The 27,959-nt window shown below is 30.3% G+C and overlaps 1 protein-coding gene across 2 annotated transcripts; it reads left to right on the top strand.

Moving 5' to 3' along the window:
• Window positions 1–809: 809 nt before the first annotated feature.
• LOC127735477 (tetraspanin-33-like) lies at window positions 810–27,414 on the top strand. 2 transcript variants are annotated; one of them, XM_052245647.1, is made up of 7 exons: window positions 810–933; window positions 7,385–7,588; window positions 9,014–9,190; window positions 11,560–11,694; window positions 14,068–14,112; window positions 14,655–14,774; window positions 21,356–27,414. In XM_052245647.1, exons 1-7 carry the CDS (start codon window positions 853–855, stop codon window positions 21,431–21,433), a joined length of 840 nt encoding a protein of 279 aa, XP_052101607.1. In that variant the 5' UTR covers window positions 810–852; the 3' UTR covers window positions 21,434–27,414. The 2 variants fall into 2 exon arrangements, with proteins under 2 accessions (XP_052101607.1, XP_052101605.1); XM_052245645.1 differs by having other exon boundaries at window positions 14,655–14,778; window positions 21,360–27,414.
• Window positions 27,415–27,959: the final 545 nt, after the last annotated feature.

Raw genomic sequence — 27,959 nt, 5'->3', positions numbered from 1 at the left:
TGATAGTCATATTAGAAAATTTCAAAAGGAATAAGAAGACCAATGAAATTAAAATTAAATCATTTTTATGAAAGGTAAATACATATATAAAAAAAACTAACAGATGGCACAAAAGGACTACAGCAAACTGTTGATTTTTAAAAAATGTGAGCAAATATTTCAGATTCATAAAAATTATATTTGCCAGTCTTTCTCTTAATTTTACTGTTTAAGAAAACTGTTTACAAAATTTAGAACAAAGGACCACCATATTATTAACAGAAGAGATGAAACCAAAAGACGCCAGATTAAGAAAAAAAAAAATAAAAAAAATAAATAAATAAAGATGAAGTTCTGTGATTTCTTTTTAATATGAAACCAATAGTATTGCTAGAGCAGTGTTTGCTGTTTTTTTTTATTGACAAAAATATACATGTATAAATTTAATCGATAGTCTGTAGATAAAATAAATATACCATATATATTCATATATTCAGATAAACAAGCTTGGCTCCTTTTTAATAAAACATGCAGTCAAAAAAAAACTGAGGACAAGGGAATAGTATAATGACACAATTTAAAATGCATCATTGTGTTGTTGGTGTATAAGTTATAGTGCATATTAAAGTGGTCTTATATTCATGATACCCACAACTCCTTTTCTTCAATATTTATTTTTATTTCTAGCTTTCGTCTAAAAAAAGGTACACGAATGTGATTTTTTTCTGCTTACAAAAATAAATTGTGACGCCGTATCTAACACCCCTTTTCGAGCCTTAAAAAATAAAAAGTGGGCGTTACCACCAAGATTACTTCCGGAATAAAATGAAAATAAACAATCACACGAATTCGATTTCCGCGTAAAAGTGAAAGATGGGATGTTTAAACACAGATGACACTTTTATCAGTCCATGTGTAAAATACACATTATTTTTCTGGAATTTCTTATGTTGGGTAAGTTATTTTTCGCTGTTTGAAGTCTTCTATACATTTAAAGAGCCGAGAAACACACTCTGGCTGACACCCCCTTGCTCTGTTGAACAATTAACTGTTAAGTATTGGAAAGTGGTCATACACGTGTAATGAGATAAATGCACTGGGGCTCCATTTGGTGTTTATGGTTCGATACTTGTAGTATAAGTTTTTTTTTTTTTTATTATTCTAAAACAAAAAATAAGTCCAACTACAATGAAATATAGCTGTGCTTCCTATTAGATAAACCGATAAATTACTCTTTTCCATTAAGTACATTTGTAGAGTACACCTTAAGCTCAGTTGGTAGAACAGGGTATCAGGTCCGTTAGCCCCCAATACATGTTGGCACCCTACACGTTCGTCCCCTGCGTCCGTTCGCACCCTACACATTCGCACCCTTTTTTTATTCAAAAACATGATGAATTATTAGATGATTTTTAGATGTTTATATCAAAATGATTTTATTTTCATCAATAAAAATTTAATTTCATAAATAAAAATTCGTGAATTTTTAAATGAAATATTGTTTTAAATTGATTTGATGATTAATTATTATACGGTATGTTAATTATGAATGATTACTGTTAATATGGTGTTTACACAGCTAAACTTAGTGTTATTTTTATGTGTTTGAAAATCGTGATTTTTGGTTTAAATAGCTTTGATGTAAATTCTACATTGGTGTTATTATTATGTGTTTGATAATCTTGATTGTTGTTTTAACTAGCTTTGATGTAAATTCTGCATGTAGTTACATTTTGTAGCATGTATTTAGCTTGGTATGAGTAAAAACAATGAAAGATCAAAATGTTATTGTTGTTGAGTTTAATAGCAGTTTGGTATCTTAACATTAAAAAATATTCAACACACAAAACCTTTATAGAAAGTCACTTTATTTTGAAACAATGAAAAAAAATTATAGCAATACACTAACCAAAACACGATTAAGAAAATATTCAACACAAAAAAACTTCACTTTATTTTGATACAATGAACAAAACTTATTTATAGCAATACAATAACAAAAACACGATTAAAAAATTATTCAACACAAAAATCGTTTTAAGAAAGTCACTTTAATTTGAAACAATGAACAAAAAATGTTTATAGCAATACACTAACCAAAAAACGATTGAAAAATTATTTAACACAAAATCAATAAAAAGGGTGCGAATGTGTAGGGTGCGAACATAAAAGGGGGAGAACGTGAATGGGAGTGAACATGCTTTTGGGCAAACGGACCCAGATTTGTAGAACAGTGGCTTACTGTGCCAGGGGTCTTGGATAACTACATTTTGTACCTGGGCTGGTACAATGGTAATTTAAAAAGGAATATCATGCTCTCTTGCATTTTGTCTTGTTAAAAAAGTATGTTATTATTGTGTGCGAAGGGTGTCTCTCGAACAAGCATAAGGTTTGCTGTGGAACCGTACATCAGTGTTCCTGTGCTGATATCTGAATAATGGAGAACCAAATTTTTGGAAGCCAAATACCCCAAAAATCAGGATCATCAAAAACCAAACTTCTATTTTTTTTCAAAAGTCAACTTTACATAACTAGGAAAAAAGTATTCTCTTATACAGAAAAAGTAATCTCAGGAACAGTGAGCATTTTATAAACACATTAAATTACAATACAAAATGATTCAAGATTGACAATAAGGAAAAATTAGAAGGGTCAATAATACTAAGAACAATAGAAAAACCTACTGGCAGTGCCAATGACAGCATAACTTTTAATAGTATGATCAAAGGAGATGTGGTATATACATCAACAGCAACCCATGATGACACAAAAAACCAAAAGACATTGAGATGTCAACAAACAGTCTTCAACATTTTTAAATAAAGGGGGTTTAACAACTTGGCATTTATTATAGGATTTTTTTTACTGTCTATATTAGTTTGTTGTTGAAGACTATGATTCTGCAGTGATTTTAATATTTTTTAAATTCCTGCAAAGGATATGAGGCAAGATGTTAATATCCTTCTGGGGTTCCTTTTTTTTGAAAGTGCAACATTGATTTTAGATAAATATTTTGATATGTATTGTTTATTTCATTATGTCTTTTCTTGTTGGTATCAATGTACTAAAAAATTATTTCTAGGTTTAAAAAGACCAAGAATTTCATATCACTGAATATTGACTTTTTCTTTTTAAGTCCAGGTTACCATTTACTGTTTTGATTTTTTAGCCCTATTTTAACTCAGTTTCTTATATTTTCTGAAGCAATAGCATGTGGGACCTGAAAGAAAAACACCCAAAACTTTGACTTTTGTCTTCTATAAGTTTGATGTGTTTATTTCTGTCTAATTCAATTTCCTTTTAATTATTTTTTGAACTTTCATATTTGTATGGAAAATCCAATGGGAAAATGGACTTCAAAGAAGACCTTAGGTCTAAACCTTTTTTCCAAAACATTCTTTGCTCAGTCTTTTGTTGGTTAAATGTTAATTATTAGCAGGAATGTTTCTTTCATTATAGATTTTTGTGTATCTGATGAAAAGAAAATGTCTGAATTCCACCTCATTTAACAAAATTTTATACATGTTATATTAATAAAAACTTGTTCATTTTATGAGGACTATTATTATTATCATCACGAAAAGGAAATTTCTTTCAAATAGGAACCTTTCATAACATTTAGTCTCCTTCAAAATAAGTCGTTGAAGGGAAAAAAGTGCATTGTTAAGAAAAGTGCCTTGTTGAACCTTTTAATGTTAATTCCACAAAAGTTACAAACAAAAAATATTGTGTAAACTTCATCGCAAGGAAAAGTAAGCTCATTTGTCTGTAAATTAACATATTTTCTTATTCAACTGAACCATACAAAATATTGATAGAAAATGATAAACATCATCAAAGGTCAACAAAAAATACATGTCAAACAGCCTGCAGATGTTTATTGGATGTCATTTTCTATGTTAGTTACTGAAATAACATTGACTTCAAGGAGATTTTTGTTTTTGTATTTTATGGTGATACATTGTACCCATATATGCAGGAGATACTTGGTGTTAACATTAAAAAAACAAAATGCACAAGACAAGCATATACATGTCATTCATAACATCATCAGACAAGACTTATTTTCAATTTTAAATTATTCAAGCAAAATTATTTTTAGTTTAAAATTTTTATTTTAGTCACTTTAACATAGATTTCCTTGAAGAAAATAGATAAAAAATGAAAATATAAGAATTGAAAAAAATGTATTTGACACAAACAAAACACAAATTTGGAACAATAAATACATGTAGCTACATTGTATATATACATGTACGTATTCTGGCGTTTAACTGAATTAGTGATATAGACAGCTGTTAAGATGTTAACAGCAGTGCTTGAGGTCAAAATATTTACAATCCAGGTTAACAAATGATGGGGAACTAAAACAACCTTAAGGCTATTTCAGAATTATTTGGTGGGGTGGGGGGTTGGAAGGCAATTATATTTATAATAAAAGAGGGGCAGTGAGGTTTGAAAACAAGATTTTCACATAATTAAGCATTGCCTTTCACCCCCTCCGTCATCATTTTAATGAAATATTGAATCTGAATCTTTTAATCTTGGAATAGCCCTTACATTTATTAAGGACCAAAAAGAAGAGCCGAATATGATTAAGGAATGGGGCTATGGTATAATGCATAAGACAGAGATGGTTTTTTAATTTCCTAATGCATTTTATTTAGGGTTCTTTAATGGCAAACATGTACAATGCTAACTGATATATGGTCTATTCTTGTAATTTTTCTATCAAATTTGGTTTAAAATACATATATAACAATATAAAACTGAACATAGTTAAATTTACAGTTTGTGAGTTTAATGTATACAGTTTGACTAAAATTGACATTATAATGTATTTTTATACTTTATTGGTGTTCATATACATTTGAATTTCAATTATCCTTTGTTATATATTATAATACACAGGTAAAACTAATATATGTCATAGTTTATGAAGGGTAATATCTTCACTTTGAACATTATAAAAAAATATTTCACCTTACAGAAAACTTAATATAGGGATAAATAACCTGAATAAGGAAATTATAAACATGGTAATAAATTAAATGAGGTCATGATCATGATGATGTGTCAGAGAAAAGATGTGAAATATAACTAACTTCTGCGTCATTTGGTCTCTGGCGGAGAGTTGTCTCATTGACAATCATACCACATCTTCTTATTTTTTATACATGTATTAAAAGTAGCCTGCCAAAACTAAATTATCAATTCAGGCTTAAAGAATTTCCTTTTATTTTTCCATATATACATGTACATATAGTCATATCATTTTAAAGTGCAAAGTATTTTTTTAATAATTGTTAAGATTCTGATAAAATATTGATTTAAATTTACATGTTATTCAAGCTTTTTTGTAAGATTTATATCTAAGTATTTAGGTCCTTTAAGGACAAAATGAATGATTTGGGGTTAATGGTAGGGGCTAGCATGTGGAGGGTACCCCCTTAGGTCAGGTTTAAAAATTGCCTCAGATCGATCTCCAGGTCACTTTAAAGCAAATTTAGGAAACCCTCTGGAACATTTTCAAAGGTCACAGGTAATTTTATATAAGATGTCGAGTTGACAGGTCAGATTTAGCAACATGGTAGATCTTCATAATTAGTCTCTGTTAAGATTTGTTCACAATTTGTCTATGTATATAGTAATTCAGAGCTTAATACATGTATATGATTTGATTTGATTTTTGGTGTTTTAACGCCACTTTTAAGCACTGCTTTTGGGCTATTTCGTGGCGGCCAGTTTTTATTGGTGGAGGAAGCCGGAGTGCCCGGAGAAAACCACCGACCTTCGATAGGAAAACTGACAATCCTAGTCAATTAAGATTGGAGTCAAGGGCACCCGCACGAGCGGGGTTCGAACTCATAACCTCAGTGTTGACTGGCTAGTAATTACAGTAGTAACTACTTAGACCACTCGGCCACCGAGGCCCCTACATGTATATGTAATACACACTTAATTGTCTGTTGTTGAAAAACATTTTAACCATTAGATGTCTCTCTTGGTTTAGTTGCTGGCAACTGAGCATATATTCCATATCTCCTTTCTTTCATATATATGCCATTTATTCACACTTTTGGCTTGTTGCATTTTGATTAAAACTATATAAAATTCAATATATAAGAATATTCTAGAATTACTTAATTAATGTTAGGTAAAACATACTGAAATGATTTAATCTGTTTTTAATTAGTAGTAACATTTTCCACGTGCTCATATATGTATTTAGGGGCCAGCTGAAGCCCGCCTCCGGATTTTCTTGCTGTGTTGAAGACCCATTGGTGGCCGTCAGCTGTTTTCTACTGTTTGGTCGGGTTGTTGTCTCTTTGACACATTCCCCATTTCCATTCTCAATTTTATATGTATATACTTTGTACATAAATGTTTAATTTGTCTAATGTGTCAACTTTTTCAAAGGTAGAAAAATTTAAGGATGCATAAAGTTACTTCTTTGTCTGACAAATATAAGGATATGAAAATTTGTTATGACTGACAAACAAATGGAAGTTTTTAACGACTGTGACTGGATATACATCCCTCGCACGGTCGGCAAAGTTATGACTGATACCCTTCTGGCTTATTTAAAAACTGTTGTCAGGGGTTAGTAAGAGTTGTTAAGTGGAATGAAGACTCATATGGTTCAGATCACATAAAGTACATGTTAATGTTTGGTTATTTAGAGCTTTACATACATATATGTATGAACTCTTGTCTATTGGTCACATTAATATATAACCCAAATGTCTTATTCATATCCACCTTTTATCATGTTTATTCACAATTTTGTCTTGTTGCATTACACACAGTATATGGACTACATAATAAGGCATTTAATCAATTAACAATATACATGTATTTTGTACACTCAACATTATGTTTATGTCATAAATTGTGTCCCTTTGAAATAGGAATATTTTCAAATTCCATTGATTTTAGAGAAAGTTCAAATTACCTTAAGAAAAACCTGGGACCTGAGATATGTTTTATTAGGTCAAAGGCAAAGTTATATTCTTTTTGAAATTTACTAACATGGTATAATCCTAAAAATTATATGTTATATATACTGTAAATTCTGAAATTATTGTTTTTATGACCTGTCAGGGAAAGGGGGGTATTTATAATGCTATCAGGTCTGTACATTCAATCATCTGTCTGTCCAGCATCAGGTTAAAGTTTTGGTTTAAGGTAGTTTTGGTCACATCAATTAGAAGTTCATTATGCATGTTATGATATGAACTTAATAATATGTACAATGCATGCTAAATGAGAGTTTCATTAGATTTTAGCCTCCACTGAACATTAAAATGTGATACATGTAGTGTGAGCAGGGCAAGGTGTCAGTCATATGGACATATATTCTTGTTTCTTCCTATTATATACTTATTTTTTTTTTATTTTGTAGATGATCGGTGGTGGTTTTATAGGAGCAGGAATATGGGCATTCATAGAAAAGAATAAGTATCATGGAATAACAAGTCTGGATGATGCCTTACAAAATGTTTCCATAGCTTTTGTAGTCTTAATTCTAATCGGAATAACAATATTTATAGTATCTTTATGTGGTTGTATTGGTGCCTTAAGAGAGAATGTTTTGCTATTAAAAATTGTAAGTTTTTGTATTTTCATGTTTAGACATCTTATACTGTAAATTCAGAAATTATTGCGAGGTTTTTATTATTGCGAATAATGCGACTGGGTGAGCATCGCAATAATAAGAACTCACATTCTGATATCTGATTCATATATCTTTATGCACATTTTCCTGAAATCACAATAATTAATCTCGCATTTTTGTCCATTCTTCAAAAATCGCAATGATAAATGCACGCAGTAATTTCTGAATTTACAGTACATGTTAAATGTTTTTGTATCATAAATAAGATTTAATTAATAGAAATATAGTTTCTTTGGGTTTATATTTCATACATAATAAACAACAACTCATCATTTAGACAGAATATGGTATCTTTTCATTAATTTAACATTCACACTTAAGGGAACATGATGTATATCAGATAGTCTGAAATCACTCCCTCCCCCAGACACTCGATCATTATGGATACCATCAGCAATGTTCCATGGACATTAAAAGAGATAGAAGATACAATGTACCAAGTGTAAAGTTATAACGAAATACAAATGTTTGTCATCTGTTTCAATTGTTTCAAAACGTTTCTTTTGTAACATATTAAATAAAGGAAAATTTTGCAGAATGTTCTTTTTTATACGACCGCAAAAATAAAAAAATGTTTGGTCGTATATTGGTATCACGTTGTAGTTGTTGTCGTCGTAAGCGTCGTCCGAAGACAGATGGTTTCCGGATAATAACTTTAGTATAAGTAAATAGAAATCATAAAATTTTAACACAAGGTTTATAACCACTTAAGGAAGGTTGGGATTGATTTTGGGGGTTATGGTCCCAACTGTTTAGGAATTAGGGGCAAAAAAAGGGGAAAAACAAGGGTTTTTCTGGTTAAAGGACAATTGAGATAATTTAAAAAAAGTGTCAATTCGCATAGTGTATTGCACAAAAGCAAACAATTGAATATAAATTCAAAGCATATAACCAATTTGAAATTCTTTGACTACAGTTATTCTGTGTCAGAAACCTATTATGTGTCAAAAATTTAATTACAATCCAAATTCAGACCTGTATCAAGCTTGAATATTGTGTCCATTTTGGCCCCAACTTTTCAGGGTTGGACATCTGCGGTCGTATCCAGCTGCGCTCAGCAAAGCAATTTATTTTATTTTAAAATCCTGTGATTTTATTCCGTTATTATGAAATCATTATAAATAAACTGTTAAGGAAGGGTCATTGAAATTGAATGTTCATTTAGTATGTTAACAATTATCTCGCCTTAACATGCTTGCGAATTTTGTCAAGAAAAATCAATTAATGTAAGGAGTGAAAGTAACATATATGACTTTATTGTACAACAGTGTTATATTAATATATACATGTATAAACATGATAAATAAATACATTGTACAACGTATTTATAAAAAAAATATTTTTTTCTCTTTTCAGTATTATTATATTATGATCATCATATTTTTGTTTCTGATTGGCCTAGCTGTAGCTACATTTGTTTTGAAAGACAAAGTAAATGATTTTCTGAAACACAAAGTACTAAAAGACAGTTTGATTACTAAATACCAAGATGACAGAGATGACCAGGCAGTCATTGACTGGGTACAGGAAAATGTAAATATATATTTAAAGATTTAATGCTGGTTATTCCTAAGTTGTGGAGGATAAAATGTTTTTGACCCTTCCATCAATCTATATATATGTCAGTTTGGTCCTGACTTTCTTGTCACCAGGATAGCACTTTCATTTTTTGTTGGATCCTCTTGGGATGAAGGTTTCCACTCATCAAAACTATGGAAGTCTGAAATTGGGGGCACTTTTTTTTGAGGGACACCATTTTACATATGAGGGTCTAGATAGGGGGTATAATTTCTATATATTTAATTTTTATGCCATTATTCTCTATCATGTTTATTCTTTATTTGTTTGGCCAATTAGTCAATTATTCTCTATTCTTCATTTTGTTGGCCCTTGATTTTCTTTTTTTGTCCATTATTTTCTATTCTGTAAACCCCATCCAGACTCTCACATATTTTGGTCCAATAAAGATATCAATTTAAGTCATGTAAGTAAGTTATGAAAAAATAAAATTATTTTATTGATTTCTGATACCATGTAGTTCAGTGTTATTTCTCAAAATTTTTGTTTTACCTTGACGAAGTAAAAAAAGTGAGACTTGGGCGCACTGATTCAATCAGCAGCAGTGGCGAAGGTAGATGCAGCAGTGTCGTCAACAATGTATTAAGTTTGTGATTAGGTCAGTTTTAGTTGGTATGCAGTTGTATAAGTATTGGCACATTTCATTTCCATTGAGATTATTTGGCCTGGTTTCCTCAGTCTTGTTCTATTGACTTTGAAACTTTGGTTAGTTTACATGTAAAAGTTTGTGATAAGGTCAGTTTAAGATGATTACCAGTGGCGGATCCAGCCATTTATAAAAGAGGGGGGTCCTAACACAGGATAAAGGGGGGTTCCAACTATATGTCCCCATTCAAATGCATTAATTGTCAAAAAAAAAGGGGGGGTTCCAACCCCCGGAAACCCCCCCTGGACCCGCCACTGATCCACCAACATGACTCATGGTAAGTCAATGGTATGTAGTATGCAGTTGTATTTGCATTTGCATGTGTAATTTCCATGAAAATTATTTGGATCCTCCCCCTCATCATGGCTCATTGACTTTGAAATTTTTGCTTAGTTTATTGTCTTGTGTGTCGGAAAGCAAGACATAGGGATTGCTTTTCCAGCGAAGACGACGATGATGACGGCATCAACAATTGTTAAGATTTCTGCTTGAGTTAGTTTGATAGGAAGTACTTGTGATGGACTATTGATATTTAATATAAAGTTGCATTACTATCAGTACATATCAATTTGACAACTATTTTGAGGCCCTGCCCCTAGTTCATGGTCCAGTGACTTTGAATTAATTAGCAATTTTCATTCAATGTTAAGTTTTCTGATTAAGTTAGTTTGATAGGACCTACTTGTGATAGATCAATGATATTTTGTATGAAGTTGCATAACTTTCAGTACATATCAGTTTGACGACTATTTTGAGGCCCTGCACCCTAGGTCATGGTCCAGTGACTTTGAATTAATAAGCAATTTTCAATGTAAAGTTTTCTGCTAAAGTTAGATTGATAGGAACTGCTTACAAAAGACAACAATATTATCTATAAAGTTACATTGCTGTCTGTTCATCTCAGTTTGTTGACCATTTCGAGGCCCTGCACACTAGATCATGGTCCAGCCACTTTGAATTAATAAGCAATGTTGCTGTCCATCAGATTGTCTTTTTCTGAATTTTGTGCAGACAGGTTAGACATATCTCTTTTTCAACAGTTTATATGTCATGTACATGTATGTTAAAGTTTGTGTTTAGGTCAGTTTAAAAGGGAACCAACATTTATTTCTAGGAAAACAAGAAATTTTGATGCTAAAACTAAAAAATCAATTTGACTTAGAATGCTAAAAGTTCTGTACAAATCTGACAACTGTTTGATGTTGGTACAAACTTTTTTTTATGAAATATATACCGGTATACATTTACCAGTGGCTAAAGTAATCGCATAGTTATTATATGATTGAAACCTGAGTCTTTAAAAGGTAAAGGTTTGTTTTTTTACATTTCATTTAAATTGTATAAAGTGATATTGCTGAGGCAGGGATGTCAGGGGCTGATCCAGGGTTCCACAAAAGATAGGAAGTAATTGTCTGTTATAGTATCAAATCAGGCCATTCTGATGTTGATGTAATTCAAATGTGTATCTATAGTTTATATAGACTTTGGTAATAAAGATATATAAGTAGTAAAAATAGTGCAGAGCATAGAGAGATAAATTTTTGTATTTTTTTGTTATGCCAAAAAAGAATTTTTTTTTCTGTTATAAGAAAGGGGAGTGAGGTAGTTTGCCCTATATGCACTCATCTGAATCTGCTACTGGATGCTTATTTGATTGCATAAATATATTTTTTTTCAGTTTGAATGCTGTGGAGTACAGTCATACAAAGATTGGAATAACAATCAATATTACAACTGCTCCAGTACATTGCTGACAAATTCCCTTAGATGCAGTGTACCACATTCATGTTGCAGAGTACAAGATACTTATAAGGTTACTGATTATGTGTAAAAAAGATAATACTAATAACCAAGGTTACAAACTCTGTTTCTATGTGAATAAGGAGATGAGTTATGATTACCAATGAGACAGCTATCCACCAAAGACCAAATAACAAGGATGTAAACAATTATAGGACACCATACAGCATCTACCAATGAGCAAAATCCATACCTCATTAAAAGCTATCAAAGACCCTGGGATAACAAAAGGTGAAACAATTTGAAAATGAATGGCCTGATTTAAGCTAATAGCATTAAACCAATGCCATTATCACAGACAGCAACTAAGGACAATCACTTTTCTATAGGCTCCTGGCTTGGGATAAGCCCATAAGGTTTTTAGTATCATACATAGAGGACAAAGGTTGTTAAGCACTGAATTTGGTACATAGGCTGCATATTTGTCTTAAAATTTAAGCTTTAGTTAATACTTTTATTGCTAAATTAATATAATGAACAGTGGTTGTCGTTTGTTGCAGTTTCTCATATTTGTTTTTTGTTTCTTGTTTTGTATGGTTTGATCTTGTGAAGTGCTGTTGTACCACTATCCCAGGTTAGAGGGAGGCACCAACAAACTAGATTAACCCCACCACATTCTGCATGTGCCTGTCCCAAGTCAGGAGCCTGTAATTCAGTGTTAGTCGTTTGTTGCTGTATATCATATTTGTTTTTTATGCCCCACTTAGGGGCATTATGTTTTACAGTCTGTGCGTCTGTTCATCTGTCCATCCGTTTGTTCGTCCGTCTGTCCCACTTCAGGTTAAAGTTTTTGGTCAAGGTAGTTTTTGATGAAGTTGAAGTCCAATTAACATCAAACTTAGTACACATGTTCCCTATGATATGATCTTTCTAATTTTAATGCCAAATTAAAGTTTTGACCCCGATTTCACAGTCCACTGAACATAGAAAATGGTAGTGCGAGTGGGGCATCCATGTACTATGGACACATTCTTGTTGTTCATTATTTTGTGCATAAATCAGGTCGTATGTTTTCTTATTTGAATTGTTTTACATTTGTCATTTTGGGGCCTTTTAAAGCTGACTTTGCGCTATACGTTTAGCTCATTGTTGAAGACTGATGGTGACCTATAGCTGTTAACTTCTGTCATTTGGTTTCTGGTGGAGAGTTGTCTCATTGCCAATTATACCACATTATTTTCATGCCCCACCTATGTTTTTCTACGTCCGTTTACTGGACGTATTATGGTATACCGTTGACCGTCTGTCCGTCCGTCCGTCGTCAACATGTCGGACATTAATTCAAAAACACTTTAACCAATATGCATGAAACTTTTGTGAATTGTTTATATCTATTGACGTCAGCTCCCTTTCATTTTTTATAAATTTCGGATTTACCGTTTCCAAGTTTTGGGGTTTTATTCATTAAAAAAGGGGGGATTTTCCAGTTTTCGGTCAATAACTCAAAAAAGTTTCACCAATTTGCATGAAACTTTTGTGAATTGTTCATATCTATTGACGTGAGCTCCCTTTCGTTTTTTTATAAATTTTCGGAATTTACCGTTTTCCGAGTTTTGGGCTTTTATTCATTTAAAAAAGGGGGAATTTTCCAGTTTTCAGATAATAACTCAAAAACAATTTCACCAATTTGCAAGAAACTTTGGTGAATTGTTTATTTCTATCGACATGAGCTCCGTTTTGATTTTTATAAATTTCAGACTATGCGTTTCCGATTTATGGGGTTTTATTCATTACAAAAAAGGGGATTTTCCAGTTTTAGGACAATAACTTTCAGCATATATTTTATGAAACTTTGATAAATTGTTTTTATCTATTTTTGTAAGCTCCCTTTTGATTTTTATGAATTTTCGAGTTGTAAGATTTTATTTGTTTATAGTCTGACAACAGATTTACTAAGTAATGCGCAACAGCACAGTGTATTGCACAACAGCAAGAAATCTTTCATATAATCAATTTCAAGTTCTTTGACTACATTTATTCAGAAACCTATAATATATCAAATATTATTCCAGATTCAAATAATTCCTTGTTTACACATGTTCCCTATAATATGATCTTTCTAATTTTAATGCCAAATTAGAGTTTTGACCCCAATTTCACGGTCCACTGAACATAGAAATTTATATTGTGAGTGGGGCATTCATCTACTATGGACATTATGAGTGTCAGAAAAAGAGTCTGCTTATGACCATTTTGATGCTTACAATCAGTCACCTAATTTTTTCACTAAAATTTTTAATAACTACACACAAATGTATGCAATTGAAATACTTTTGAGTTTTGCAAAATCATAAAATTATAGTATCATAAATTTTTATCTATAGATAACCATTTAATAACAATTGAATGGAGATTGTGTATTAAAATAATATTTTTTAAATTTCAGTCTGGTATGACTAATATTTTGTGTGGAGGAAATGTCTTGGATACAGTAAGTACTTATATGTTTATTGATTCATTTCAGATTAGATTAACACATTTGTTTGCTCAATTGCCACAAAGGAAATGAACGCAAGTTAGGTCCTTTCCCAACAATAGAAATATTCTAGTAAACAAATATAAGTTATAATTAAATTATATGTACAATTTGTATTATGTGGAAATGTTACAGCAACTGAACCTCATAAATGCACATATATATACATGCATGATAAAAGGAGTAAATTTATGAAGTTGTTATACAACTTGCGATTGTTTCATCTACAGCCATCACTAGCCTGTCAACACTAAAGTTGTGAGTTCAAATCTTGCCCATGGCAGGTATATACGACTCCTATCTTAATTGACTAGGAATTACAGTTTACCTGTCAAAGATTGGTGGTTTTCTGCAGGTACTCTGGCTTCCTCATGAATTTCTAGCTTCTTACACATGTCCTTTTCAGACGTGTTAATTTGAATTTATTCAATCCTGCATCAATATACAAAATTTTTATTTTATTATTGAACAATTATTAACCTCATCTATTTTTTTAGTCAGGAGATTTATCACTGATATACACTCAGGGTTGTGTGGATGCCATATTATCCCTAGTTTTTTCTGCCAAGAATTTACCAGTAGTTGGAGGTGTATGTATTGGAATTCTTCTGCCAATGGTAGGTATATTAGTAGTAAGTCATAGACTTGTTTTGGTAGGTAGCAACTATGTAGTAGTGACAGTTGTATATATTCAAACCTAGATGCATTAGTTAAGTCATTTCCATGGAAACTCTAGATTATTTGCTAATTGTTAAAATTATTTTTTGTAAGATATCTCATCTAAGTTTTCAAGCTTCCAATAACAGCATTGTTTTAAGAAAGATAAGAGAGTAAGCAATAAAAAGTGGTTGCTTTTAAAAAAATATAAGTGTTGTTCCATTACAACTTTTGCAACTAACCTCTTTTGAAAATGTAACATCCTTCACTGACAACAAAAAAAGGGGGGAACTATAGGTGATTAATTTCACAACTTTTCATGAGTAGAAAACTACCACAAATATGAATAGTCGTAAATATGTCTAACTTGGACCTATATACTCTCACATAAATACACGTCCAGAGTTAGAAAATGGTGAATAAAAATTGCCATTAATAATCAGCTGAAAGGGCCAAAAGTGTAAAAGAAGTATCCATGAAAATAAGTTTGTTTACAGTATTTCATTTTAAGAAAAAAATTCTTTTGGTCAATGTTTTGATAAAAGATGCCTAAAATTTACTTGCCTCACAACTTCCCCCTTCCCATTCTAAACTGTCTTTTCCTGCTTGAATTTCAGACCAAGGAAAACCTTGAATGTTGTTCCTTAGAAATGCAGAACCAGTTAAAATCAGTTATAACCAGAAAGTTTCTTATTATCTCTAACCAGAAATTTGTGTTCATAATTCATATCTGCATAGGCATAGTCTGTTAAAAATATCCTTGGTTTATAAAACTGTTTATTATTGCGAACCAAATGAAACTTTTCCACAGATTCATCTCCTATTGTTCAATCTAAAATACAATAGTTATTGTTCTCTGTGTAGTTTTTTCACTGGGACCTTTAAATTGCTTCTTAGAGAAATCTTTCACTCATTGATTAATTTACATACCGGGTAAGTAAAAAAAATTATCTTCTAAAAGATGAAAATACATGTTTTACATTAAAAAAACTGCATGTGATTTTGTATTTATTCAATATCAATAATATATTTTCAATCTGTTCAATATAAATACTGATTTAATCATAAAAAGTTGATTTCTGACAAATTTTTTAGCATTGTTCCTATTGAAATTTGCATTTTTGGTTTTTTTTATGGTTATAGAATACATTTATTATGAGAAGGCCTTAATTTTAACATCATCATTTCCCAGTTTTTATTTGTCAAAACACACAAAAAAATGAAAATTTTTAAATAGGAACAATGTTGAAAATTTTGTCAGAAATCAACTTTTATTAATAATTGAACCACTGTTTACATTGAGCAGATTGAAAACATATTATTGATATTGAATAAATACAAAATCACATGCAGTTTTTTTAATGTAAAACAAATATTTTTATCTTTTAGAAGATAATTTTTTTACTCAGGTGAATTAATCAATGAGTGATGGATTTCTCTTAGAAGAAATTTAAAGGTCCTAGCTGCAGTGAAAAAACAACACAGAGAACAATAACTATTGTATTTATTCAATGGGACAATAGAACTGACAAAAGTTTGAACAGATTGAACAATAGGAGATGAATCTGTGGAAAAGTTTCATTTGGTTTGCAATAATAGGAAGTCAGTTTTGATTTAACCAATTGTCCATACCTACTTAAAAAAAAATGACAGAGATACCATTTTTACATCCTTAAAAAAAATGACTTGAATTAAATTATATTTTTAACAAAAAAATTTTTTTTTTTTTTTATTTTGTTTAATCATTTTGTAAGGCATGGCATGTAGCATATACACTATATATATGAATTGAATTGCAGGCAATAGACTGCATGTGATGTTTTTTTTGCATGGATTATCATATACTCTGATACTATCTAAGAAAATTGTTTTTGCTTATGCTGAAGATATATACTATCCTGAATCTTAAATATTGGCACGCAACCTGATATGGCAGTTGTTGGTCTCCTAGCTTCACCTGTATGTCAAGATTAAAAAGTGAAATATACCTTGTACCTTTTTTAGTGGATTTAGAATTCGAACACCTTCCCAATTTGTACCATCCTTACATGTTATGTATTAAATATGGATACAAAGCTCAGAAACCATATCTCTAGGACCAACTTCTTCTACTTAATTATCCTGTAGTTTAATATTTTGTATTTCATCCTGCTTGACAAATTTCTTACAGAATTTAATTCCATGTATATAGAAATTGATGTTAAACATGGCCTGATTGTGTTTGCAATGCTTTTATATATTAAACTGAATTTTGGTGTATTTATCTTTTAGATGTATATTGATTATATTGATGAGTTATGGTCAGAAAATTAAATGAAAATTGCACTTTTGGTGACTTATTGCTGTGATTACTGATTTTGAAATTATTCTTGATGTTAGATTGCATTTTGATGAACTCCGCTTACTTACTTTTGAACGCTTAATGTAACCCTTTGACTTAAACAATGTAAAGAAAATATTGAACTGATTTTTGGTGCATCCTAAATTATCAAGTTACAGTTTGACTTGCCTGTTGTTGTGGTTGACATATTTTTGACAGAATTATGGTTCTAAATTTGTTTTTATAAAAAATCTTAGCACTTTCTCTGTAACATGTAGTTGCCATATGTCCATATATTTGTGTTTGGTTGTATATAGCACAATTTTGTTGTTTCCCATAGTTTATATATCCAGTTGGTTGAGGATAAAAACTTTCTAATCATAGATTAACTTCCTGCATCCTAATATGCTCATTCTAAGCATTTAAAAATTTAGCATGAATACTGTTATCAAACTTTATGTACAAACCTGAAACTGTATTTGTTTACATCATTGTGAGTTTCATTTTCTCTGTCATTAACATTTATTTTAAGTTAAAGCATCAGATAAGGAAACATAATAAAACTGGTTATTACTCACATAGTTTTAATAAATGTGTAATATTACTTTTGATGCCCCCGCCATTGGAGAAGGGGCATTAAGTTTTATCCCTGTCAGTACGTCCCAAAATTAGTTTCTGTTCTCTAACTTTAGTTGGCCTCAACCAAATGTTATGAATTTTATACACAATGCCTATTTCCACCAAACACAGATCAAGTTCTAATTAAGGTGGTGTTACTTTCAATGTTCTTGTTTTTGATGTTTCGATCCAGAAAAATTCCTACTAGGGCATGCGGTCATGAAAATTTAGAGCATGATTATCGTACTTAGACTTAGAAATCAAATAATCAAAATACTGGATTGGTGTTCGTGCACAAATTTTGTGCCCAGAGTAATAAGTATAGTTTTATGACCAAAAGCCCAGGCATGTAATCTGATTGATTGATAGATGGTTTGTTTTTTTATGTCCAAGGAGCCCAAAAAGCTATACTGATGTGATGTCAGATGGTCATGTAATCCTGAAACCGAGGATGTAAAATCAACATAAAATGAAATTGAATGAAAAATGTGGATGGGATGGTACACAAAAGCTAGTCCTATGGGTATAAAAATCTGCCTTCGGGGAATGAAATACTTCTACCCGTTTTAGATCATAAGGTGAAAGGTCAAAGTCACAAAAGCTATATTCTGTTTATATTTGAATTATTTTATGCTATATAAATGAGGAGTGGCATACATCCTTTAGGTCCCAGCCTGAATCTGCCACTGAAAACTCCTACAACTAAGACAACTTTATCTATAATATTCTAATTGCAACTTGTCTAATATTCTTCTTGTGTTTCATTCATTAGAGGACTCCTGTGTCTCACTCTGATAAAGTTGTCTGTCATAATAGTGTATAAATATATGAAAAGTGGTTTTAAACACATCTAGTAAATAGATGCATAAATAATGTTTTGAATGACATACTCTCCTTATTATTAGAGTAGCTTTAATTTGATTTTGTTTTCTTATTTAACACATATTGAGATTTTTTATTTTAAACACGTTTCTGAAATTTTAAGAGAGTTAAATACCTTGTACTTCTACTGCAAAAAAACCATTACCAATTGTTTATATCTTTGAAAAAGTATATAAAATATGTAACCATGGCAATGACTTAATTAAAGAATACTGGGTTTGAATATACTAATTGTTGCTTAAATGTTGCTGCATATAGGATATTCAGATACTTAATTATTGCTGTATGATAATTTTTTCCAAGATTTTTACACCATAAAACCAACCAGTATCAGAAGAAATGATTGAATGTTAACCAGAAAATGAGTTCAGTGTCCATAATTTTTCTTTTTATTTTCTGAAAGCACATTATAAGGGCTATCTTTTCATAGTTTATTTCAAAATTATAGATCATATAGATTTCTTAAATTCTTACAAAATTGTTTTGTCAATGTATAGTCTATACAAAATCTGAAAAATTTGCACACATTGTAGCTTGAATAAAGTCTGTGACCCCTGATTTTGTTATGTAATTGACTATATGTTGGCAAAGTACTAAAAAATTCTAAAGATTTTAATTTAGACCCCCGTCTACCATTATTTTTTTAACTTGCATTTTAGGGAAAAAACCTTTGAATAAGTGAATAATGCTAGTGCCAGATAATTATTATTTTAATTAATAAATCTATAGACCAAAATATAATTGGAATTTATTATGTCTGCATATTTTGATTCATAAGATACTGGTTAGTTTATGGTCTGACTTTGTAGTTAAAATTTTCTAATAATTGTAATTGAGTAATTTATTCTTATACAGCAATATTAAATATCTGATGGGTAATTAGATGTTAGAACTCGCATTTAACATTTGATGTGGAATATTTATTTGTAGATTTTTGGAATCTGCTTATCAAGAGCATTGGAAGGGCAGATTATGGATCAAAAAGCCAGATGGAATTTACCCAACTAAGTAAACCTTTCTTCTGATAGTATCCATAGTAGTTGATTTTTTTCTCTATTTAATTAGAAATTTTGAATTATAGTCCAGTAGGCCACTAAGGTAAAGCATGGAATCTTACTGAAGAATGAATGAAGTTGAAAATCAACAAAGCTCAATATAGGTCGTCAACGGAGACATCATTATTTGGGACAAAATTGGCCTAAAAATCAAATGTACTTCAAACTGTCTGTTGAATCTGTTTATTTTAATGAAACATTATAGTTTCAGTTTATAATATACCCTTAACATGAGTAATATAGCTACAAAATGACAGAAAATGCAGTAAAATATCAAAATTGTGCAAAATCATGACTTTGGCTTACACAGGCTTAGAAATATAAAGCACAACTGTTGTCCTACAAGATTTTCACATAGTAATAGTATTTTGTATTTATCTGTTTTCTGGCATAACATAATTTAGCCAAAATGTTCCGTATATTTACTTATTTTTATCAAAAAATCTGAACAATCTCACTTATGACGTTATTTTAATGACATCACTGTCAAATTGTGTCAAATGATTTGCCTTTTATGAAAGCCTTCATTTTAAAGGTTGAAAAAACATTAATAATGGTGTTATATATCATTAGCACATTAGCCCTAAGGGCCATGTGAGATATTGCCATCACTTGTTGTCTGTCATGGTTGTAAACTTAAAAAAAATATCCTCATTTGAAACTACTACACCAATTTCAAGCAAAGAAGGGCTGAATGATCCTTATTGTAAGCAGTAAAATAAGCTTGTTTTCGTTCCTCCCATTTAGCAAACATGGCTGCCATGGCTAACAATAGATCAGATTGGTGAAATGCATTAATAGTCCAATGTCTTGAAAACCATGATAGATATAGAAAATCTATTAGAAGCAAAATCTTCAAAATGTGAAGATTTGCCTACTTCTTATGTTTACCATAGTTTTCAGACAACTCCTAGAAGGTGTTATTGCCTTTAAATGACGTTTTTGGCTATTATTTTTTTATGTTTTTGGCTTTTATCTAAAAAACTATAATAATAAAACTGTAAAAAGGATGATCAGCCATGCTAAAACTACAAAAATGGAAATATGTAAAAACAATTGTATAAATCCTGAAGAATTTGTTACCCTTTTTATGAAATTTTTATGACTTTTTTTAATTTTGCCAAAAAATTTTGAAAAATTAAATATATAGATATAAGCAAAAATTATCGTCAATACAAACTTTACGAAGAAAATTTACAAATAAGGAAACATTTAAAATAAAAATCTTGGGAGCCTTATGTTTTATTTTCAGTGAATTTACACTTCTCTATATAGTAAAACAGGGGGGGAGGGGGCATAAAAATCTATAGTCTTATAGTTAAAAGTTAGTCAGTGTCCTCTTTCATTTTCATTTTTTATATTCAATAATTTTTTAGGTCAAAAAAGGGGAGGGGACAAAACATAAGGTTTTACCGCCAGTGTACAGGTGTAAAGTGATACACATTCCAGATATTTTCTTATCCTCTACCATAATTTTCAATATGGTACTAATACATGGGAGTAAGAATTTGGCTGTTTTGGTCCTGTTTCATTTAACAGTATCACAAAGCATTGCCTTACATCAGTATCATAAAAATTCCATAACTTGGCAAATATGCAAATGTGAGCAGTGGAAGATTGTAGCATAAAACATTTTTGAATGACAATGATATATTTTATTTTGCAGCTAGTTGGGATATTCCTAGCAAGAATGCTTGAAGGACAGATACTGGATCAGAAGACAAGATGGCAATATCAGGGATAGGGTCATTCATTAAAAAGGAGTTTGATTTATAACTTGTTATCATATATCACATTTTATACATTATTTGTTTATATATATATATTGTATTTGTAGTTATAAGATTTTTGTCATCTATCATTGAGAATTTCATCAGACAAAAAGAAATGTGCCTGTCCTGAACTTGCCAAATTTGGTTAAAAAATGAAACTTGCCAGATAAGTTTTGACTCTGCATTAATTATAAATTGGTGTGGAATATCAATAAACAAAACTCAAAAGTATTGTATTTTATGAAGTTGATGGATAATAAGTCTTGAAAAGGCTATAAACTTTAATGGTGGTCTATATAAAAGTTAGATGATGACCTCTGAAAAGTTTATTATAAATAGTTATTGTGAGATGATGACCTCTGAAAAGTTTATTATAAATAGTTATTGTGATTGACTATTGGTTAATCCAAGACTGTTGCGATGTTTGATGGTCTTCTTTGGACTTGCCAGCCCCAGCAATCTTGGACTTATAGTTTGTGAGTTACTCCCATGTTAGGTTCTTCAAATTGTCTGATTTGTTTGTACAAGTGTATTTGAGTCATAGTGATTTTTATTTGTATCATGTAAATACTTAATATACCTCCACTCAAGGAGTTTTTTGGTTGACTGCAATGGCCCTGTCTTTTTAGTTACTTTTCTTTAATTTTCATAATATATAACTCAACTTGTGAAGTAAGAAATGATTTGATATTTGGTTTGGGATTATATTGAGTTGAGTTGTCCTGTGTAAGTAATTTTCAGGTCTGCTAGTAAGTCACTTCCTGTTTGATGATACTTTTTTTTTATGTTCACTGACTGAGCAACTATTTTTACTTGTTACATTTTTTCAGCTTCTACATTAAGGAATCTTTTGATATTTGTACAGGAACTTTATATTGTTGAGTTAAACTTGTAATTAATTTTGAGACCTGCCCAGAAGTCTCTTTCTCTTTAATAACTTTGAATTTTTATTAAACTCACTGAGCACTGTTTGTTTTTGTAACATATGCTCTTCTTATGTGTTAATTTGGTATCAAATTTAACAATGTTGAGTTGTATGGTGAAAGTGGTTTTCTGATCTGCTGGGCTGTTACTTTCTGTTCAACAATACTTTGATTTTCATATTACCCAATAAGCATCAAATTTTTCATCACTGTCTTACAACAAGTGGGGATAAACTTTGCACAACATTGTGTGCATCTAATTTTTTTGTATATTTAATTCTTGTTTGTTTTTATTAGTCTCATATTTATATTCCATTGTATTGAATACATTCTGAATTATTTTTACACATTTTATATATATTTAATAGAATATATTACTGTAAAAGCAATTTCTGCACAATACTAGTCCTTATTAGTCATTTACATATACGTTTGTTTTTATCATACACTGTGTTATCTGTTTAATCTAAATGTATATTGGAAGGAGAGATTCCTAAAAAGAGTTTGAAAAGCAATTGGAAAAATACCTTGATGTGAAGATTTGATAACTTTAATTTGATATAAGATTTTTAAGTATTTTATTCCTCAGATAAGGACAAAGGGACCAACTTTTTAACTGGATTGAGTTGAAGAGATTAAATACTTTTTGTATATGTTTAAAGCCAAATTTAATTTGTTGACGTTGGGCAACAGGAATAAAAAAAAATGACACAAAAAATAAAATTTTTTACTAGAAATGAAAGCCACTTACACATTGAATCAAAGAGCCTAAATTAAGAAGTAAACCTTTACTCCTGAAATTATATATATGATGAAAGTTTCAAGGTTAAAGGTATTTATTATATAGAATAGAAAGAGTAAAGGTTTTTAAGTTTTAACTTGTAAGAAAATCAAAATTAGAATACACATATTTTTGTACCAGGTACTGGACATTTTTTGAGAAAATTGTGAAATTTAGTTTGTATATGCTTAACATATAAAATGTGGTCACTGTCTTACTTTTAAAAAATCACGATTAATAGAATGATAAGGGGGAAAATAGTGCCTTATATGCTTCAGCTTCTAATTATGAATAATCAAATGATATATTGTTAGGGAAATTCCATAACAAAGGGGGACATTTTTATCCACACCGACCATGTATTTAAACAGTTTGAATGAGACAACAGGTGTGTTGAAGAATCATTTTGAACTCCTTATGCTTTGAGATAATAGGAGAAAGTGATGTATGGCCTTACCAAATGCAAATTTTCTATCAGGAAACTTTTATTCTTTCTTAATTAGCTGATTTACTGATTGTAGAATGATTGTAATTGAAATGTTTGTAAATGTTGTAATTTAGTCTACCTTCTTTACATATGACTAAGGTAGGGTTGGGGATATCTATAATTTGCACAATATTGCTACAAATCTCTAAATGCAGTTTCACAAGTTGATGACAGAATTAAAAATAGATTCAAAAAGAAGGCTGCTTTGGTACTAAGACTATGGTATCATTGATTTTGTGAATCACACGTTTTTCTGGAATACATATATGTTGTAGTAGATTTGGTTATCATTTAGTCTTCACTCAGATACACATATGTATATTTTTCACACTCCAAAAAGTATTTCAAAGTAAAAGTTCAAAGATCAAATTGATTTGAATTCAAATTGTGGATTTTTTTATCAAACAACAGTACAAAAATATGGAACTCAGACAATTTATATGACCATTTAAAAGGCAAAAACATTTAAACATAAAATTCACTAACTTAAAAAAAAGATTTTGTTTTCCTACCTTCATTTATTATGCTTCAGTTGTTTTACTTTTAAACATTACAGTTTATATCTATTGCTGCAATTTCTTATGATTATAACCCACCAACAATAGAAGAGGGGCATTATGTTTGTTTTGTGTCTGTGTGTCTGTTTGTCCGTCCCATATCAGATAGAAGTTTTGGTTAAAGGTAGGTTAAAATTTTGGTTATAGAAAATTGGGATCACATCAACATGAAAGTTCATTATAAAGTTAACTGATGTATATGCCAAATTAGGGTTTTGACCCAGATTTCATGGTTCAGTGAACATGGAAATGTGATGGTGGGAGCAGGACATGGTGTCATATTCTGGTTGTTTTTTAATTCCAATCAACATTCCACAACAATTGTTTTTATTTCTCCAATTCTTCTGGCTTTTAAACCAGTTTTGACCAGTTGGATAATTTTTTGGATAAACCACAAATTGTTAAACAGTTGAGTGTGATTTCTTGCTAAATCTATTTGGAACTCTCCGCACAAAGTTTTGAATTGAATTAATAGAGAATTAAGTGTTACCATATGATTAAGATTTTTAACTACTATGTTTTTTTTTTCAAATTTTGAAATGCTTAGCAAGCTTTGCACTGCAAATCTTGAAAATTTTAGAATCTCAGGTGGCTAAATATCATATTCAAAGTGGAATTGTGGTAGAATTTTTATGTATATATTGCAAACATTTTTCTTAAATATTAATTGATATCACTATATACTGCTGGCAGATTTACAAAACTGAGATTAATGTACATAACTACACAATACATCACATGGGAGTCATGAAATTTGTTTTTAAATGTAAGTTTCAAGTCTTTTATTCATTCCTTAGGTGTTGTTTTTGGTGCCATTTTTATTTTATCTTTATCAGAAATCTCAGTTTTTGTATAGTTTTTATATGTAACATATCTTTATTGTTTGAAAGAGAAATATAAAGGTGCAGGATTATCTTATTCTATATGCTTTTGGCATCTTTTCAGAAGTTGGGGCACTTTTGCCTCTAGATTTGCATCAATTTAATATTTTGTAAAATATTTGATATGCATGTAATGTTTGCCACTGGACATAAGCCAACCAACTATTAATCAGATATTTTATCTATTTACTGAGTTACGATATGACAATTTGGGTTTATTTGTTCAGAAATTCACAGGAATAAAACACAACACAGTAAGTAGAGTTCTGAAAAAAAAAATCTATTTGTGGATACAAGGCATAATTATAATAATACATGCGTATTTACTTCTTTTGCCAAAATATTTCTTGTCTTTTAAAAGTCTTCCATTATTTACCTCTTTTTTTCCGTTGGAACAATATTTTTGTGGTTAATATTGCACAGGTTGCAATTGAATCCTTACAGTCACTGGCTGGTTAGCCAGAAATCTTCTGAACTTGTATTTGTGAGTTCATACAACACAGTGCAGTGAATTAAACTTGCTTATATCATATCCATGCTCATGTCGGGGTATTTGATTATAGTATATACATATACTCAAATATTAAAATTTACAAAACGATGTGTGCATTACCATACTTGTCAAGAAACCATTTTTATTAAAAATTGCACAAGTTGCAACATGTTATTGATCCGTTCTACCCATGGGAGATAACTAAATCCAAAATATTGGCTTATTATGTTTCTTTGGTGAATGTATAACAAAATACAAACTACTTATTGGCTTGTTACAAGAATTTCTCAAAAAACACTAGTTTAGGAATAAATACAAATATAGTTTCATAATCTACAAAAAATGGTCCCCACAAAATACAGTAACTGACATAGATGAAAAACAAAAGATATGGGGTATCCATCCATGACACAAAATCAGTACATGAACAGTGAAAAACACCCAAAAAGCAAAAGAATGGCGCTTTTATTGCTGTTCTTCATCTCAAAGTCACAGGGAGGCCTTCAACAAGGAGCAATTTTTTTTTTTATTAAAATTTGTTCCTGACCTACATTTAAATACTCTTGGTATGGGTTTTTCCCCCCACAAACTTTATATTAAAAGATCAATACAAGATATTGTAATAGTTTGTACAGTAGAATATACATAGGTGCTGTTATTTGCAGATAATTTCTTGAATACTCATTTTCTGAGATTTTTATATTAGATCTGTGGTTGAGGTATTTAGATATGACTTATTGTTGAAATGTTAATTCATAATAGATCATGTAACAATTCCTGTCTGTTTATTACTTTCAAAATAAGCTACATGTAATGCAGTCAATTAATACTACAATTATATTGGACCAATGTTATGTATATTTTTTGTCATTTACTCCTGTTTTCTTTTTTTTACCAGAATTATTCTAAGTCATTTAAACATTCAAGTTAATAAAAACATATATATTTTCAATATTGATATTGTACTGAAGAGAAAGTATTGATGAGGGTCTGGATGAGTGGTCCTTCATTTCTGTATTCTTTATATATTAAATTATAAGTCATTTTTCTCTATTCTTTAAATATTTAGGTCATTTTTCTCTATTCTTTTATATCATTTGCCCATGATGCTCTATTCTTTATATTTTAGAGCCCCATTATTCTCTTTTCTTAATTTTTTCACCTTATTTTTCTGTATTCTATATTTTTGTTTGATTTTTCTGTACATTTGGCACATTTTTATCTATTGTGTAAACCCCATCCAGACCGTCATTAATGTTGCCCTACAGATTTTTTTCTGTTTTTGTCATTGGGCTGCTGTCTCATTGATCTATACCTCATATCCTTAACATTATTTTTTTCAATATTTTCAATAATATAAGGTCAAATTTTGTTGCCCTACTGTACTATACTTATTATTGAAATAGAATCTCAAGCCCAACAACATATATAATATAACAAAAAGATAAACCTCAGGATCTGCATCCTATAATGTAACATATCTCAAATACAATGTTCTCTGTCTAAAATTAGTTATATGTATAGATTTCAATTTTTGAGATAAAAAAAAATAAAGTTCTCTGTCTCAGAACTACTTTGAGATAATAATTTAACATCCCCCCTTCCAAATAAATAACATTTAAGTCAGTAAAGATACAAAACGAAAACCATTTAATTAAATTAACTGGAGAATTGTTGAGCATTTTGTATAAAAGATATTTACTCTTATTAAAGCTTGTTACATTTTTTGCAATGTTAGTTTTTTCATGTTTATATATTGTTACAATTTGTATTCTACATTTAAAACAGAGGAGAATATTTTTAGAAAAATAAAATGGTTTTTGGTACACCTTACATTCTTATTTATCCATATATTGGGCAAGGAGCTGTTTCAGACAGTGACCAGTTATAATCACAGGGCATTTCCTGTTTTAACAGATTTGTTGTGGAATAAAGCATACTACTGATAACTTCAGACAAACATATTTTTTATTAGATATATAGTGGTCAATTCCATTATTTTAATAACATTGAAAACCTTGATGGAAGATGTCGGTCATGTTGTAAAATTGCTTTATGGCTTACTTGATTTATGAAAATCTGACATTCTCATAAATGTAGATTTAAAATTAGTCGGTTGTATTGATGATGGCAGTAAAGATGTCTATAGGGCAAGAGAACCACAAGTAAATAATAGAAAGGGAAAAGCAAAGATAATGATGCAGCACATGATTAATTATCTTATGTATCATGGACCAGAGATTGTACTGCTGCAATAGAACTTGCCTATCTGCATTTTCAAAAATAAATAATATTATGATCATTCAGGGGTAAATAATATATATACACATATTTAAAAAATACCTAAAAGATATTTACATGTTAGTTTGCATGTCC

The sequence above is a fragment of the Mytilus californianus genome, unplaced genomic scaffold (genome assembly GCF_021869535.1).
Source record: "Mytilus californianus isolate M0D057914Y unplaced genomic scaffold, xbMytCali1.0.p SCAF_3, whole genome shotgun sequence".
Taxonomy (NCBI): domain Eukaryota; kingdom Metazoa; phylum Mollusca; class Bivalvia; order Mytilida; family Mytilidae; genus Mytilus; species Mytilus californianus.
Note: the sequence above shows the minus strand (reverse complement) of the source record. Positions and strands in the feature narration are given on the sequence as shown.

Bases quoted from the DNA above. Each gene is read 5' to 3' on its own strand.
- LOC127735477 (XM_052245647.1), top strand. From the start codon at position 853: ATGGGATGTTTAAACACAGATGACACTTTTATCAGTCCATGTGTAAAA. The intron at 9,191-11,559 runs GTAAATATATAT...ATTTTTTTTCAG, and splicing joins TTGACTGGGTACAGGAAAAT to TTTGAATGCTGTGGAGTACA. The intron at 14,113-14,654 runs GTAAGTACTTAT...CTATTTTTTTAG, and splicing joins GAGGAAATGTCTTGGATACA to TCAGGAGATTTATCACTGAT.